At 43.2% G+C, this 18,250-nt stretch overlaps 1 protein-coding gene across 1 annotated transcript in view; it reads right to left on the bottom strand.

Annotated features, from left to right (window-relative positions):
• MYO1C (myosin IC) overlaps positions 1-18,250 on the bottom strand; it is a 199,566-nt gene that overhangs the window by 11,025 nt on the left and 170,291 nt on the right. Inside the window, 7 exon segments of the mRNA XM_030222087.1 lie at positions 4,074-4,171; positions 6,979-7,049; positions 8,941-9,076; positions 9,703-9,758; positions 9,832-9,925; positions 12,483-12,566; positions 14,730-14,889. Coding sequence (XP_030077947.1) covers positions 4,074-4,171; positions 6,979-7,049; positions 8,941-9,076; positions 9,703-9,758; positions 9,832-9,925; positions 12,483-12,566; positions 14,730-14,889 — 699 coding nt within the window.

The raw sequence follows: 18,250 nt of genomic DNA, 5'->3' as shown, positions 1-18,250 counted from the left end.
AAAGACAGAAATTTACTCTATGCCTATAGAGAAAGTTTCTAAAGTTCTTAAAACACTGTATAATACTACAGCTATTGAGGAAAATGCTTGAAATGAATTATGATATTATGATAAGATGTAGATTTTCCACCAGGCAATGAAAAATGACTGAGCACCAGAAAAAACTAGTGTTAACAGCCCCGTGATACATAGAAATTTAAAAGAAGAAAAGCTTGTTATATATTCATATATGAAAGGAGCCCCCTTTCAACCAAATATTGCCTGCTGATGTGAAGAGCATTTTAGAATACGCCGTTCAGCACATACAAAAGTGTACACATCTTGGAGCCGAACTGCTCTATGAACTGCAGCCTTACCTTCAGCAGAGAGATCCCCGACTGATAAGATGGAGGGAGAAACAAAATGGCCGCCGTTCGCTCCACTGGCCCTGTGGCGATCGTCGACAGCGCGCCCGACACCTCCGAACAAGCGGAGCCCAGTGGAACGGCGAAGAAACAACAGCCGGCGAAAAAGGCCCCGAAAAAACTGGAGGCAGCACCGGACCCGAAGAAACCTTGAAGGGAGAGCAAAATTTACACGTTCCGGCTGCGTGAACTGCGCGACGCTGACCGACAGCAGCTGTTTGAACTTTTAAGCCATATCGGAAAAAACAGGTGGCCGCGCTTACGCGGTTCGCACATTTCTTTTTTTTTTTTTTTTTTCTTCATTTGTTTAAACTGCCGCCGCCAAAACGCAAGAAAATGGAGGAAATTAAATCTGATGAGAAAAATCGCTGTTTAAAGTCACAGATACTGAATTATTTTCTTCTGTTTGTTTTTTGTTTTTTTTTTTTTTATAACCCCTCAATCATAATAAAACACTGGAGCTGCCTGCTCGTTAGAAGTCTGGGGAAAGATAGGCTGCTTCTTTGAATTTCCTTTTATTTGATTTAATTCTTTTAAAGCAGCTACCTGTTAAAAGTGGCTGCCTCTCCCAAAGACGGTACACCTTTCCAGAGAAAGGGACGGCCCTTCCCTGCTAAGCCAGGGAGATGGGGAGGAAGGGGGGTGGACTCGAGACACCCGAGTTTAACACCCCCGAGGCTGTCAAAGAAAGAAGAGAAAGGAAACCCTGTCAAGCCTCTAAATAAGATTCCAGGCACAGAAGAATTATCACAAATATCTGTAATATCTAAAGAGAAAAGGAGAGAGACTAATGGGCTCACTTCCTACCTGCTGGGAGACTGAGAAAATACTGAGGCTAAGGTCACATGGCCAGGGCTCCTATTGGCTCTCTAGAGTCAGAGTTTTTTCTCAGTCTCCACCTGCTGGTAGGCGAGCACAACCCATCAGTCCAATCCTGGTCCGGTCCGGAGGGACGCTAAGGAAGCAGTGTTTGCCTAGTCATGTAGTAAAATTAACAATTTGATCAACTAAAAACAACAACAAAAAAATGTTCTCTATGTGTAATGCAAATGAGTGGACTGTACCATGGATGCTCCCTTCCAAAAAGCCCCCTCCCCCTGCTCCCCAATCAGATTCACAGAGCCCAAGCTTAACCCCAATACCCCAACCACCTCCCCAAACACAGCAGACTCTCTATTATACAGAGAGGCTACCGTCCAAAAGAAGTGCGCACCTCAGGGTCAAGCCCCCCACTTTTTTTTAAGGGGGATTACCCCAGTCAATGTTGCAGTTACCAGTATAACAGATGATGTCATAGAAAAAAAAAAACCATTACGTCCAGGATCTGATAAAGAGATAAAACATTGTCACATACAAACCACATACAATTTTTAAAAAGGGTTCCAGAGGTGATCTGGGAAATTATAGAACGGTGAGCCCGATGTTGGTGCTGGGCAAAATGGTAGAGACTATTATAAAGAACAAAATTACAGAGCATATATATAAGCATGGATTAATGAGACAAAGACAACATGGATTTAGTGAAGGAAAATCTTGCCTCACCAATCTACTACATTTCTTTGAAGAGGTGAACAAACATGTAGATAAAGGTGAGCCTTTTGATATTGTATATCTGGATTTTCAAAAGGCATTTGACAAAGTACCTCATGAAAGACTCCTGAGGAAATTAGAGAGTCATGGAATAGGAGGTAATGTACTATTGTTGATTACAAACTGGTTAAAAGATAGAAAACAGAGAGTATGGAGAAGGGTATATTCTCAATGGAGAAGGGTAGATAGTGGGGCTCTGCAGGAGTCTGTGCTGGGACCGCTGCTTTTTAACATGTTTATAAATGATCTAAAGATGGGAATAACTAGTGAGGTAATTCAATTCTCTGATGACAAAGTTATTCAAAGAAGTTGAATTACAAGATTGTGAAAAATTGTAAGAGGACATTACAAGACTGGGATACTGAGCACTCAAATGGCAGATGACGTTTAATGTGAGCAAGTGCAAAAACATTTTTTTTGATACATTTGTACCCCGCACTTTCCCACTCATAGCAGGCTCAATGCGGCTTACATGGGGCAATGGAGGGTTAAGTGACTTGCACAGAGTCACAAGGAGCTACCTGTGCCTGAAGTGGGAATCGAACTTAGTTCCTCAGTTCCCCAGGACCAAAGTCCACCACCCTAATCGCTAGGCCACTAATGATGCATGTGGGAAAGAGGAACCCAAACTATAGCTATGTGATGCATTAGGAGTCACAACCAGGAAAAGGATCTAGTTGTCATCGTTGATGATACACTCTGCTCAGTGTACAGCGGCGGCTAAGAAAACAAATAGAATCTTAGGTATTATTAGGAAAGGAATGGAAAGCAAATATGAGAATAATGTGACCACACTGTGTGCAATTCTGGTTAACTTGAAAAAAAGATATAGTGGAATTAGAAAAGGTACAGAGAAGGGTGACAAAAATGATAAAGGGGATGGGATGACTTCCCTATGAGGAAAGGCTAAAGTGGCTACGGCTTTTTAGCTTGGAGAAGAGACGACTGAGGGGAGATATGATAGAGGTCTATAAAATGAGTGGAATGGAATGGGTGGATATGAATCACTTGTTTACTCTTTCCCAAAATACTAGGGGGCATACAATGAGGCTATTAAATAGTAAATTTAAAACAAATCAGAGAAAATATTTATTCACTCAACTCTGGAACTCATTGCCAGAGAATGTGGTAAAAGCAGTTAGCTTGGATAACTTCCTAAAGGTCCATAAGCCATTATTAAGATGGACTTGGGGAAAGTCCACTGCTCATTTCTAGGATAAGCAGCATAAAATCTATTTTACTGTTTTGGGATCTTGCCAGGTACTTCTAACCTGGAATGGCTACTGTTGAGAACAGGATACTGGGCTTGATGGACCTTCGGTCTGTCCCACTATGGCAATACTTATGTTGTTATGAGGTAACCGCAATGAGAAAAACATGTGATCAGTTCCGCAGAAAACAAAAGGGCTGAGGAGTCCCACATATCAGTAGCAGGTGGGAACACGCACATGTGCTCTGCAATGACATCACCCATATGTGAGGATTCAGCTGTCCTGCTTTTCCTCATAGAAAACAATATGAAGAAATCAAAATGTCAGGGTAAAGAACCATAATGATGCACCATAACTTTACATATCAATGGAGGAAAAGCAGCAGGAAAGTGAAAACTCCCAATCAAGTAGCCCACCAACTAAGATATCCAAAATAAGATCATGATTAGCAGAAACTTCCACAGCTCTAAGTCACACATACCATGTTCCATGGCAGAAGCCTTAAGTATCTGTGCATTACTCAAGGCCCACTGGGTCCCATCCCATCCCTTTCAAAACAGGAAGTTTAGAAAGAATGCGATCCAGCAGGCCTTGAGCATGCGCAGATGCTCAAGGCCCCACAACTGGCCTTGATGACTTCCACAGGCACACTGGGTGCAACTTCAGTGTTTCCCCCTCCTCTCCCCCCCCCCCAAAAAAAAAAAATGTGTGTCACCCTAGGACGACACCTAGTATGCCTGGTGGTTCTGCCAGTCCTGAAAGTGGTTACAACCTGCCATGCTGCTTACAGGAGCAAGGATTATGATAGGGAGGAGAATCAGGAGTTTGGCTTTCAATGTCTCCTGCTCTTCAGACACCGCATGCTCACCTGCTTTGGTTGATGTTGACGTTATTGACTCTTTCAGCACTCATAGCAATTTTGGTTAGCGTCTCAATCACATGATCACTCTGTAATACAACATCTCCCTAAAAGACAACCATAAATTCAGTGTTTCAGGGAACCCACGGTCTCATCAAGCAAAGCAGTGCTGTTGAGAGCCCCCTGATAAAGAAATTGGCAGCGCATCACAGCACAGTTGTAATCATATAAAGCACATGATCAATCAAAGGTACGCTAACATTGCTGACACCCTCCTTGAGTACCAAGGACACAAGATTTTCTGCCCTTTGGAAATGCTGAAGGCTATTCACTCCTACAAGCAAATATGGAAAATTGTCTTCTAATGCTAAGTGCCCAATTCTAGCCCTCATCTTATTCTATTGCAGGAACATTTCTATTGGAGAAGGGCAGTAAACTTTAGTTTCTTTTATTTTGTCATTGAACCATTAACTTTTCCTAGGCCTATCTTTTGCCTTGCCTTCCAACGCAAATGAAATCCTAGTTAGAGAAGAATGTTTTAAAAAGGCAAGCCCATAAGCTCCCATAAAGCTAATATTCAAAGCCCCCTTTGTAAAATGTTAAGGATGTACAAAAAAGCATTAGGAACGCTACATCTCCACATCAAAATCAGGTTAGATTGCATTTAGATATTTTTGGCCAAAAGATTTGTACATGGATTTACTGAAAAACAGCCTGTGAAATTTGAAATACAGTTTTAACGTAATACAGCACAACTAAACTGGATAACAAGAAGAAGAAAAAAAAACACTACTAAAGAGGTCAGAGCTCTAAAACCTGTTAGGAATGAACTCTGGATAAATGGATGTTTTTATTTTTTTAAGAATTCTATCCAACATGAGAATTTTTTTCACTTAATATCAATACCTTACAAATAAAAATCTTTGGTGCAAACGTTACACATCCTATGGCTATCTATAAAGGAAGTTGTTTTTTTTCAATAGTACTTAAGTTTTGGAACTCACCTCTTTCTACTGCTCTTTGGGTCTGATGCACAAAACTTACCATGCTGTTAACGTTTGCATTAGATTGGTTGTGGCCAGTCGAAAGCAAACGTTATTTAGCGAGTAATGCACAAAGGGGTTTTCTGTGGCTCTAACATGTGCCATTAGCAGCTACCAAAAACCCTATGCAAATGCATTACAAGGAGCTCATTAGTATTAAAATGAGTGCAAGAAGCACCTACCTTTAACATGTAAGATTCTACGGCAGGTCAGGAGTTTATGTGGCGCTTAGCCCCACCCAGTGGCATCCCAGGATGCACCAAGCAGGGCTGGCCACTGCCATTTTGTGCAGGGTAGGCCCAGAGGCAGGAGGGAGAGAGGTATTGCTCCTGCCCTCCTGCCTCCATCTTTTTCAAGGGGAGGGGAAGGTCATTAGACCACCAGGGTGATTCTTGCTTGGGGGGAGGGAAGAGAGGGTGCGAGGGGAGGTTTGAGATTATTTCTTGGGGGGGGGGGGCAGGGGGTGATTTTGAGATTCTTGCTTGGGGGGGTTGGTGGTTTGAGATTTTTGCTTGGTGGGGGTCGGGAGGGCATGCAGAGAGGTTGGGGTTTGCAATTCTTGTTTGGGGGGAATGGGAGAGGTGTGGGGAGGGGGTCTGAGTCCACTGGGACCATCAGAGATTATGTAGTGGAAGGGGCGGTGGGGTCACTAGACCACCAGAAAGTTTTTGAGTTGCATGGAAGGGCTCAAGAGGGGAGCCCTGCTGGCCTCCACTGGACCCCTTCTCAAGCCGCCTCCCCCACGCAACTGAAAACTTTGTTGTGGCAAGCTGTCAAATGCATTTGGCAGCTTCCAGTCACAAATAGCGATCGATGCATGAAAGGGGATCCGTGCATCTCATTGTGCATTGGTCACAGTTTGTGACCCAGTAATTTTTCGGGTGTCGCTGTGCATTGGCCCCATTCATTTGCAGTTCTTGCTAGTGCCTAGAAAGCCAGCAGGTGGCAGCACTTATGTTGCATTCCTCTATCAGGGGCTGTCCTTGCTGTTTTGAGCCACTGTTGTGCTGATAGCTGGAAAACAATTTTCAATTGCTGGGACTGTTAGAATGAGAACCGATAGTGTCACTGTTTTCAGCTGGGAGGAACAGTTTTTAATCTTGTTACATTGTTTATCCTTTTTTAAAATAAGCTTTTCAGTTTATTAGCTCTGTGTAATTAGTAACCCTGGTAAATGAGACACTATAGGAGCTTAGGACTTTTGAATGAGTGCTCTGGGAACTCTGACCCCAGGCTGTGGAGACGTCTTTAATGTCTTCAGAAACCCCTGTGAGAAGTTTGTGGGCATGGTGCTTGCCCAGGGTATGCAAGAACCCAGTTGGCAAGTTGTTAAAACAAGGTCACATGTCCTAATGCAGGCGAGGCATGGGCAGTGATTGCAAAGATCTTCAGGTGGGCAAAGGTTAACACCCTAGTACAGTGGCGTTCCTAGGGTCGCTGACACCTGGGGCGGATCGCCGATGCGCCCTGCCCCCTGGGTGCAGCGCCCCCCCCCGGAACAGCGCGACCCCCCCCCCAGCAAAATAACCCCCTGGGTGCAGTGCGACCCCCCCCCCCCGGCGAAAGAACCCCCCCCCCCGGGTGCACGCTGCTGAGGGGGGGGGGGGTGCCGCGCGCCTGTCGGCTCTTCGTTTCCATGCGCCCTCTGCCCTGGAACAGGAAGTAACCTGTTCCGGAGCAGAGGGAGCATGAAAACGAAGAGCCGACAGGTGCGCGGCACCCCCCCCCCCCCAGTGGTGTGCACCCGGAGCGGACCGCCCCCACCCCCCCCCCCCTTGGTACGCCACTGCCCTAGTATGTTCTAGAGTCTAATATGGAAGCATTAGACGACAGCCATTATTGTTAAAAATAAGATGTAGTTGAGATTTTACCTTCTGTCTGTTATCATCACAGTGTACATGGAGAACAAACAGGCTGTCACTCAGGCTGCTGACAGAGATACCTGCGTACAAGAAAGTTAAACTGACAAACCGCAAGGAAAGCAACAAAGATGACATGAGAGACAGACCACTGAAACACCAGAAGTGCACTACATTATACAAGATGATACAGAAAGTAAGATAACACTATGACAATGCAAGATGATTATGCATTATACCTAGGACAAGCCAAATAGATAGCTTAAGATTGTATGTGAAACCAAGGCCTTTAAGAATGCAAAAATGTTCATGCCCAAAAACAGCCTGTGAGTAGCAGAAGGAAGTCCCTCTCAGGATAAATTTATAGAGGTGGGGGGGGGGGGGGGTCCCCTCAGAGCAATGTGAGAAGCAGCGATAGCTCCTCCTCCCTCCCTGCTTCTGATTACCTCATCACTCTCCTACTGGTCGAATCTGGAGCAGAAATGACGCTTGAGATGTACCAAGTCTCATTCTAGCTCCAAATTTGACCTGCCAGTGCGGCTGCCCAAAACCCACCCAAAAGTCACAACCTGTGACCATTGGCAGCGACTACTAAAAAAAAAAACCCCCCACTCAATCTCGCAGGAAAACCATGGTGTCGACAACCCTGAACCCAGGACAACACAGCTATGGTTGGGAATAGTGTAACCTGTCGTGCATTGGGTGGAAAGTAAAAGTTCAGGATAAGCTTGGAACTAGCTGATGCAAGTAAACACTCACAAAGGGAGGAAAGTCAGTATCAGCAAACACAGCATATGCTCAGTACCAATAAAGCTTTTATGTTTAAAACATTATCACAGAATACACTTTAAAAAAAATCATGGCCTATCCAAATAAAACAGTGCATCAAGCTAGTAATAATGAGAAACAGAAACGAATAGAGAATAAGAACTCGGAAATTAGATGCAAAACATTAATAAAGCAGGTCAAGAGATAACTGAGGACAAACTTCCAAAGAGGCAAAAACTAATACAAACTTTTTAAAGTACACCTTAGATGGAGTCAGCTGGACCTTAAGATGACCAGGGGACAAAAGGGGCGCTCAAGGAACATAAAGCCAAAGCAGAAAATTTATATAAATCCTTTATTTGATCTTTATCGAAGAGGATGTTGGGGGAAATACTCATACCGGAATTATCCTCTGTTAAGTGATGATTCAAAGGAACAGAAACAAATCTCTGAATTTGTAAAAAAGGTACTAGAACAAACTGACAAGTTAAATAGTAGCACATCACTAGGACCTGCTGATAGTCACAAAGCTCCAAAGCGGCTCAAATATGAAATTGCAGACCTCGTACTGCCATTGTGCCCGAGGCCTTGAGGATAGCCAATATAACAAAAGCTACAGGAAGACTACACCACTGAGCTTCAAATCAGTAGCAGGCAATATGGTGGAAGATATTGTTAAAGAAATTAGTGGGCATATAAATACACATTGTATAATGGGGAAGAGCCAGAATAATTTTAACAAAGGGAAATCATGCCTTACTACACTATTAAAATTCTCTGAAGATGTGAACATATAAATATCATGATATCTGCATTTTCAGAAGGCACTTTACAAAGTCCCTCATAAGAGACCCCTTAGGAAATAAATAAAAAAATGGCATGGGATAGGAGGTACTTTCCAACTTTGGACAATGATCAACATTTCCAGTGGAGTGACAAAGAGGAGTGTGCCAGGGATCTGTTCCCAATATTATTTAACATATTAATGAAGTGGGAAAAGGAGCAACGAATGGGATGATCAAATTTACAGATGATACAAATTTAATCAAAATAGCTAAAACTCAAGTACACTCAAAGAATTCAAAAGGACCTTGCAAGAAACTGGGCATTTAAATTTAATTTTATTTAGTTTATTAATTTATAATCCACTTTTAACTATTCAAATACACAACATATAAATAAACTATACATACAAATTTCACTTACCTTTTAGCTTGGCAAAATCTATTCGTTGCTTAAGTTTGGCATCTTGAACAATTACTACTGAATTCTGGGTGAGAAGCAATTGTCGTCCTCTGGCTTTGTAGCCCTTCCGGTCATATTTGGTTACAGGCACTGCATACTGTAGAAGGACACACATTAGTACAAACTGTCAGTATTAGCCATCCTCCAAAGACAAAATAAATCACTTAAGGACACACATCTGCAAACTATATTATCATAGAAATAATACAGCAAGTAATTTTATCATTCTAACCTTATTTTCAAAATGTAAAGCAAGTGAGAGTGCTGAACAGTTAATGTAAGGAAACTAGCAGCACACTTTCATATCATATTTACCTAAGCCCCCTTTTAAGAGACTTTATTAAGCTACTTTAACATTTTGATTGCTTTTAAAATTTGTATCTTATTGCAAATTTGCCTGAAGCTCTCAAAGCAATGTCAGCAAATAAAACTGTGAAGTATCTCTTTATAGCAGAGATATGCAGTGCAATAGGAGAAGAATGTTCAAAGGTTCAGTTCGGACATGCGATGAGTGACACAATCTGGTCCTGAAGAAAGAAAGGAAAATGTCTCTACAGGGGCAAACCCTGTTGGTTGAAGTCTCAAATGACAACTCCCCTGGAGCTCCTGGGAACCAAGGGAGTCTGCATTGCTTAAGCTGTCATCCTGAAGAGATGGGAGAAGAAAAAGCAGAGGGAGGCAAATATTACTTTTTAAAAAGTGTACAAATAGGAACAAATTTACCTTGATGGCTTCACTCTCTAAGGCCTGAAGCACTTTGGCATTTATTTCTTCATTACCTGAAATCAGAGTCATAGAGTGAGAGGTGAACAGAACAGCAAAGAAGGACAGCTACAGATGTTGAAGACTTACTGAGCCGGGTGTTGATGAACAATCTTGGAACACTTTGTGGATAATTATCTTTTTTATCCAGGAAGATCTCACTAGCAACAACTTTCTGTTCAAGCTACAAGAGAAAAAGAAAGAAAAACACCACCTATCAGCCTAGGTCTCTAACTGAAGAGGCAAAGGAACCCTATAAACCTGACTGGCTCAGAGTCCCTTTGACTGGAAAGTGAAAAAGCCCAAACAACAAGTACTGGATTTATTCAGATAAAAGAAAATAAAACTGGAGTTGCAGTGAAGTTGAGCGTACCTGTCATTAGCTTCTTTGGTGGTCTGTCTGGTGAGCCACAGCACAGCACCAGGAAATTACCTACTGTCCAACAGACTATAAATGTACACATTGCCCTACATGATTTGGCAATTTCACCTGCTTCAGGGATCTTTGTTTACTGATTTCAATTGTTGCTGAACACAGATACGACACGGTTTCAGGAGATGAGTATTCTCTGCTCACTTACTTGGAGGAATAACCTTGTGGACAATAATAGGTGGTGCCTCTTTTAGAAGATTATTTTCACCGCCTTTTTCCAGTGGGCCCCTAATGGAGGCAAAACTGCCACAATATATTAGGCAACATGTACATTTATGGTCTATTACAGACTGGACTGTGGTTGTTTCTATAGAGAAGTATAGAGCAGTATAGTTATTTTGTGTGTTTTTAACACATTTTTGTTTACCATTGCATGGTTTTTTAAAAAAAGTTTACACCTCCTAGCTCATGTGACTTTGTTTTTGTTGTTAGTACACATATTGACAAGGTACCTCATGAAAGGCTACAGAAGAAATTGGAGGGTCATGGGATAGGAGGAAATGTCCTATTGTGGATTAAAAACTGGTTGAAGGATAGGAAGCAGAGAGTGGGGTTAAATGAGCAGTATTCACAATGGAGAAAGGTAGTTAGTGGGGTTCCTCAGGGGTCTGTGCTAGGACCGCTGCTTTTTAATATATTTATAAATGATTTAGAGATGGGAGTAACTAGCGAGATAATTAAATTTGCTGATGACACAAAGTTATTCAAAGTCGTTAACTCGCGACAGGATTGTGAAAAATTACAGAAGGACCTTACGAGACTGGGAGATTGGGCAGCTAAATGGCAGATGACGTTTAATGTGAGCAAGTGCAAGGTGATGCATGTGGGAAAAAAGAACCCGAATTATAGCTACGTCATGCAAGGTTCCACGTTAGGAGTTACGGACCAAGAAAGGGATCTGGGTGTCGTCGTCGATAATACACTGAAACCTGCTGCTCAGTGTGCTGCTGCGGCTTGGAAAGCGAATAGAATGTTGGGTATTATTAGGAAAGGTATGGAAAACAGGTGTGAGGATGTTATAATGCCGTTATATCGCTCCATGGTGCGACCGCACCTTGAGTATTGTGTTCAATTCTGGTCGCCGCATCTCAAGAAAGATAGTGGAATTGGAAAAGGTGCAGCGAAGGGTGACTAAAATGATAATGGGGATGGGACGACTTCCCTATGAAGAAAGATTAAGGAGGCTAGGGCTTTTCAGCTTGGAGAAGAGATGGCTGAGGGGAGACATGATAGAGTGGAGTGGAACAGGTGGATGTGAAACGTCTGTTCACGCTTTCCAAAAATACTATGACTAGGGGGGCATGCGATGAAACTACAGTGTAGTAAATTTAAAACAAATCGGAGAAAAATTTTCTTCACCCAACACGTAATTAAACTCTGGAATTCGTTGCCGGAGAACGTGAAGGCGGTTAGCTTGGCAGAGTTTAAAAAGGGGTTAGACGGTTTCCTAAAGGACAAGTCCATAAACCGCTACTAAATGGACTTGGGAAAAATCCACAATTCCGGGAATAACATGTATAGAATGTTTGTACATTTGGGAAGCTTGCCAGGTGCCCTTGGCCTGGATTGGCCGCTGTCGTGGACAGGATGCTGGGCTTGATGGACCCTTGGTCTTTTCCCAGTGTGGCATTACTTATGTACTTATATATTTACTTCCTCATCATCTAGGCCGTACCATTCTGCACAAGAAATATTCCCTCCTACCAGCAGATGGAGGTAGAGAAAAAGCTGATCTTTACCAGTGACTTTTATGGTATAACCTAGTGGTACTGAGTGGAACAATCCAGTATTTTCTCTACCTCTAGCAGATGGTAGTTGTGTTGACTGGTGCTTCTGGTCTCTGTTCTAGCTCCCTAGTCTGCTGGCCAAGGCCGTACAGCGTGGTCATTTTTCCCGGTCCATGGACCGGAGCTGGTTGAGCGCAAAGCTTGGCTCTGTTGTCCTCAGTCATGCTTTTTAGTTGCCACTGGGTGAGGCTTTGGCTCTGTCCTGTGGGACCTGCCTGAGGAATATGGGTCCCTAACCCCCACCCCTCCTTGCTTATACGCTCACAATTTAAGTTAATTGAAAGTATGTAAACAGCAGCAACAGCGTCCCAATTTACTTAGATTCAAAACATTAAGAGTAACCAAATAGAACCAACTGACTATTTATATGCTATTGCCTCAGGAATGAAAAAGGGGGGGGGGGCGGGGAATTTAAAATGATTTTTATTCCTAAGAAAAGCCACCTAAAACAACAACAACAACAACAAAAATACAGGTCTTGCTTGCAGTGCCATGAGCTCTACTAGAAGAGACAGAGGTACCTGTTGTTTCCACTCTGGGCTGATTCTCCTGCAGTATTTCCACACCATGTTCTGCATACACATTTGTCTGAGGTACTCTGATGCCTGCAGTACCAGAAGATGGACAGAAAAAAAGACAACAAAAAAAGAGATGTCCAAAAAGTTAGTACTCCTTAGCAGTGCTCTACATCTCAGAAGGTATGCCATCAGCCAAAACGTCTCAGTCAAAGAATCATAATTACTGTTCGGTTTCAGTCAATATCAAACCCAAAAACAGCACCTCCTCCCACCTCCCCTAGCAAATAGCAGGTCCTCCCAGGCTACCAGCACTAACACTCCCCTCCCCCCACAGAGACCAGGTGCCGCCGCCAGTGCTGCCACTATCCACCGCCTCAATCCCGTGGAGACAGCCCGGCTACCCGCCCCTCCCAGAGGAGAGCGAGTGCTGCTGAGCCAGCCCCTCCACTCACCTAAAGGCCTTCCCCAGGCAGCCTAGCTGCCTCTTTGGGGCCAGTGCTATCCCAATTGCTCCTGCCCCTGCTGGTTACTCCATCAAAATGGCTGCCAAGAGTTCCTGCTGCAGGGGCAGAAGCAATTGGGATAGCTCCTGCCCCAAAGAGGCCATTAGGCTACCAGGGAAATTAAAGGTAGGCCCGGGGGAGGGCCTTTGGATGGGGCGGGGGGCAGGCTCGGCAGCACTCGCTCTCATCTGGGGGGGGTGTGGTGGCCGTCTGGCCCGGCCTAGTCTGTTCGGACCAAGTCTCTGGGGTGGGGGGAAGCGGCAGCAGCAGGGGCCAGTGGCCACAGGACTCACTCTGGTGAAGGGGAAAGGAAGTTTTGGTCTGAGCTGAAAATGCACTTGTGTTTTCTGCTGAAACCTGAACTTGGATTTTGGGCCACTTTCAGTGCCAAAACCAAACCTGAAATTCAGTCGGCCTATTATAATTACTATCCTCCGTTTCCAACCCCAAATTGCTTCCAAGAAATATTAATGCCAGATTAATTCCTAGACAAAAAGGTTGTTTTTACCTAAAAGATACAGCACTGAGCTCAAATCATATTTCAAATGGCAATTCCACAAAGATGGAGTGAGTTCAATTCCTCAAACTTTTCATGTATGTTTCACTAAAGATATATACCTTCCAAATAACCAAGAAATAATTCAGCCGGTGGCAGACAGTGTTTTGTCTGCCACCAGTACTAAAACTGGAAATTCAAAGCCAGGCCCTGTGCAAGCTTCGACATTCAATTTCCGTCTTTTTAAAAGTCGGCTAGCATATGCCCAGGTAAGTCAATATCCAGACTTAACTGGCCATGGGCTAGCATATAAAAATAGGACAGCTCTTTATATGCTAAACAAGACTGGTTAGTTCTGAATATTGGGAGCTTACAAAACTCCGCCCCTGAGAGGAGGGGGAAGGTTAAATAAGAGAGATGGGAGGATATGGTGCCCATCGAGGGGAGGGGAAGGGATGGTGTCTATGGAAGGGAAAGGAGAGGAAGGAAAGAGAAAAGAGAGGAGATGCTGACCATGAATAGAGGAGAAGGGGAAGGAAAGGGAAGGAAAGGGAAGGGAAGAGATGAAGGAAGAAGATAAACGGAAAGAAGTTGAATGTGAAAGATGGATATAGGGTAGAAAGTGAAGGAGGAAAAAAAATACTGAATCGATAGGAGGTCCTAGAAACAGAGTTCACAGCACAGACCTGTGCTAGAAGAGGGAACAAGGTGATAAGACAGATAAAATCACCAGACAACAAAGGTTAGATAAATGATTTTTTTTTCAGTTTAGTAACTAAAAATATGTCAGTTTTGAGAATTTACATCTGCTAACTCTATTTACACTGTACAGGAGGAAATGTGAGGTGGTGCTTTATGTGATCAATCATGTGATTAAACATTTTAGTATATCCAATAACTCATAAAATAAAAATGAACTCCATAATAGGAAAGTATAGGACAGATAAATGCTGTAACCTTCCATGCCTGTTTCTATTATAAGTAACATTAAACACATCTGGTGTGCCCACCTGCATTCCTGGTGCCAATACTACAGACCCAGCAGATCTGATTTTTCCCTCACTTCAATGCTTGTGATCCTGTTCTTATCTCAGGCTTTTCTGAATTAAATTGCTGTTCTTGTCTCCACCGCATCTGTTTAGAGGCCAGTGCATGTATCCACCACCCTTTCAGCAAAGAAATATTTGCTTCCATCACCCTCCCTCTCTAGTCCCAGCAGTAGTGATATAGCCCATGTTTATGCTTCCCTACCTCAATGAGCGATGGGGGTGGTGTCGGCCAAGACTTGTCCAGAACACTCTTTGGTAAGTTACGTCGCAGGGTCATCAGGAACGAATAACGAATATAATCAAGAAAATACTCATTTTCTGGGCAGCGGGGATAGTTTCGATAAATAAAACCTTTGATAAACCTGAAACAAAGGGAGCAATTCAATTAAAGACAACAACATATTGTTTTCTTTTTACTTCTCTAATGGGCCAATGCTCAGAACCTAACACCAGTGTTAAGAGCCGATTAGCACGGGACTAGCACCGGCCGTTAATCTGTGTGGAATGCTCAGAGGGCAACAATGCCCGTGCCAAAGATTAGCACAAATAGTATTTAAATGTAGTCAAACAGATGTTAATGAGGTCATTTCCTATTCCCTCTGAATGCTGGGGCAACAGTGCACAAAACAAAGCCACCCTTACTACTGAAATCCCAGAAGGAAGCCTGTGCAGGCTAATGTGTGCAAGTCAGAGCAAACCCAAAAGTGAAAGCATATTGTTGCCTGTTTTCTGTGCTTAAGCAGATTGCACTGTACTTACTTTTACTTGTATCCTAATAAGCTACATGCCAACCTTACATATTTGTACTCCTACAGCCTGAAATTAAAGTCAACACTTGTTAATTTTAATACCAGTGTATTGCCCATATATACATACAATTTATCCTAGTTTGCCATGGAGTTCACAAACTAGCTTTCATTTTTTCCTGCTTTCAGGTAATATTATCACCAACTTAGCATTAGCTCTCAAATTCTACAAAGGGTGCCCAAATATCCACACCAGATCTCGAGATGCATGCACAACCTAATTAACGAGTCAATTAACACCAATTGGACTCTATCAATCAATGTTAATTAGCACCATTAGGGGTTGTGAAACCATGTTGACTTGAGTCCTGCAGTCCATTCGATTTGAAAAACAATCCTCTGCTTTTGCAGCATTTCCATTAATTTGCTCATCACTGAGGTCAGACAGGTCTGTAATTCCCAACCCCCTCCTTACTTCCGCTCTTGTGCAGAGGGACAACATCCGCCCTTTTCCAGTCCTCCTGGACCACTCCGTACTCTAAGGAAGCATTGATGAGCTCAGACTCCTTGAGTCCTTTTTTTTTTTTAGTAAATTTCTACAGCTTTCTTTGGGATAAGATTATAGCAAGGCACCTATGTCAAAGTTCCAAAAAGACACCTAGAGCAATCCCTAGTAGTACACGAGTGTACATTAAAATAAATAAATAAATTAATGAAGATAAAATATTTTACTCAACATATAGTTAAGCTCTGAAACTCATTGTCAGAGCAAGTGGTAAAAGCAGTTTATTTAGCTGGGTTTAAAAAAAGAATTTGGACAAATTTCTGGAGGTAAAGTTCATAAACCTTTATTAAGGTAGACCCAGGGAAAGCCACTACTTATCTCAGACATTAACTAGCATATAATCTTCTTACTTCTTGGGACTCTGACAGGTACTTGTTAACTGGACTGGCTGCTGTTAGAAGAAGATACTGGGCTAGATGGACCTATGGGTTGACCCAGTAGGGTAATTCTGATGTTCTTATGTACACATGCTCTGAAGAATTTGTAAATGTGTGTGTACTCTGTGTATGCACTCAGGTATTTCAGGGTCTTTCACAGGTTTGTCTGACATTTTCATTTTTCTTAACAGGCCTTTAAATTCTTCAACATCCTTTAAATCTAGTTTCACACGCCTGTCAAGACCAGTGCTGTGGATCTGTATGATGTGACTATGACATGTGTTGCATCACATCTGTTTCTTTCCAAACACTGCTACTCCTGATCAGCAGCTCCATGGAGTTTCTCACAGATGTTGTAAATTCAATGTTGCATAATGTTACATCTTTTTCAGAAAATGGACACCAGCCAAAGCTATTCTGGAAGATATTGAATTTCTAACTTCCAATGCATTCTCATATAGGCAACCCCACTTGCTACAATAAATTGTCAAATTGTTATGCTTTCCTATTTTCTTGGATGCTGCCCCTTTATATGGTGGCACACATCCTAGGATGCTTCCCATGACAAAGGCTCCACCGCTTGTATGTTCTGCTACAACATATTGCTGAATTTAGGCAAATGCAACACTTGGCACCCTAAATCCATGTCTAACACTTGAAACCCATCCCACTCTCTAAGAAGAAACAATCCCCATGCTCTAAGGGGGGGGGGGGGGGGGAGGTTCAGGCCAATGTTCTAAACTTAATTCTGACCCTGACACAACATCCTTATTAAAGCTATTCTATTTTTTAAAAAGCCAGTTGATGCACAAAACTCACAGTCTCTTTTCTAGAAAGAGCAACTCTACTGTTAGCATTGTGATAGGACATGGCAATTGCATAAAGTTAAGCAAAACAGCTGCCTTAACTTGTGCTGAGTTAATCGGGCACCAATCTGAATTGTCCCCCACGTGGGACCACAAGAGGCAGCAGACGGCACACTGTCGCCTTCAGAGCAGGGAGAGGCATCCAAACCTCTCCCCACGGTCGATCGAACGAGGCTCGCGGAACAGTGACCGCGCGCCCAACTCTGCCTCCTCACCCACCCACCCAGAGCAGGGAGAGACGATCGAGCCTCTCCCACGGGGGACTGCACAGGCTGTGTGTAAGCGGTCATGCGCCCGGCTCTACCTCCTCGCCCACCCACCGGTTCCTCAGACAGCAGCAGGAAAGGGGAGCACTGTCCGGTGGAGCTGCCCCAGGAGCATGGGAGTTATGGAGGCGTGAGGGAACAGCCAAGGGCTCAGTTGACAGCACCGAGACCAGAGTGCAGCAGCAGCAACAAGAGGAGAAGGGGCAACGCCCCTTCCATAGCACTAAAACAGTACTAATTACCCTCCTAGCCAAATTCAAGCAGGAAATAGCAACAGGCAGAAGCATACTTCTCCTCCAATTCGACATGTCCAGTGCGCTCGACATGGTAAACCATAAAATACTACTAAGACTCCTAGATTATTTCAGGATTGGCGGACACATACTTAGTTGGATCAATGGTTTCCTAACCACTAGAACACATCGCCACTGTGTAAAGCAGAATGCGGAGTACCTCAAGGATCACCACTATCACCAATCCTTTTCAACCTAATGATGACCCCACTAGCCAAATCCTTATCCAACCAAGGCCTTAACCCTTTCATCTATGCAATGTCACAATATACATTCCTTACAAATGTGATCTGACAAATCACCAATGAAATCAAGCTCAGCTTCAATATCATGGACTCATGGGCAAACGCATTTCTACTAAAACTCAACACAGAAAAAAACACACTGCCTCATCCTCTCATCCCAATACAATACGAACAAACCCACAAACATAAACACCCCAGATTATGCCCTCCCTATCTCAGACAGCCTGAAAATTCTCGGTGTTACAATCGACTGTAACCTCACACTAGAGAACCAAGTGAAATCTACAACAAAGAAAATGTTCCACTCAATGTGGAAACTCAAATGTGTGAAACCATTCTTCCCGAGGGAAACATTTCGCAACTTG

The sequence above is a fragment of the Microcaecilia unicolor genome, chromosome 13, assembly GCF_901765095.1.
Source record: "Microcaecilia unicolor chromosome 13, aMicUni1.1, whole genome shotgun sequence".
NCBI classification, from domain to species: domain Eukaryota; kingdom Metazoa; phylum Chordata; class Amphibia; order Gymnophiona; family Siphonopidae; genus Microcaecilia; species Microcaecilia unicolor.
Note: the sequence above shows the minus strand (reverse complement) of the source record. Positions and strands in the feature narration are given on the sequence as shown.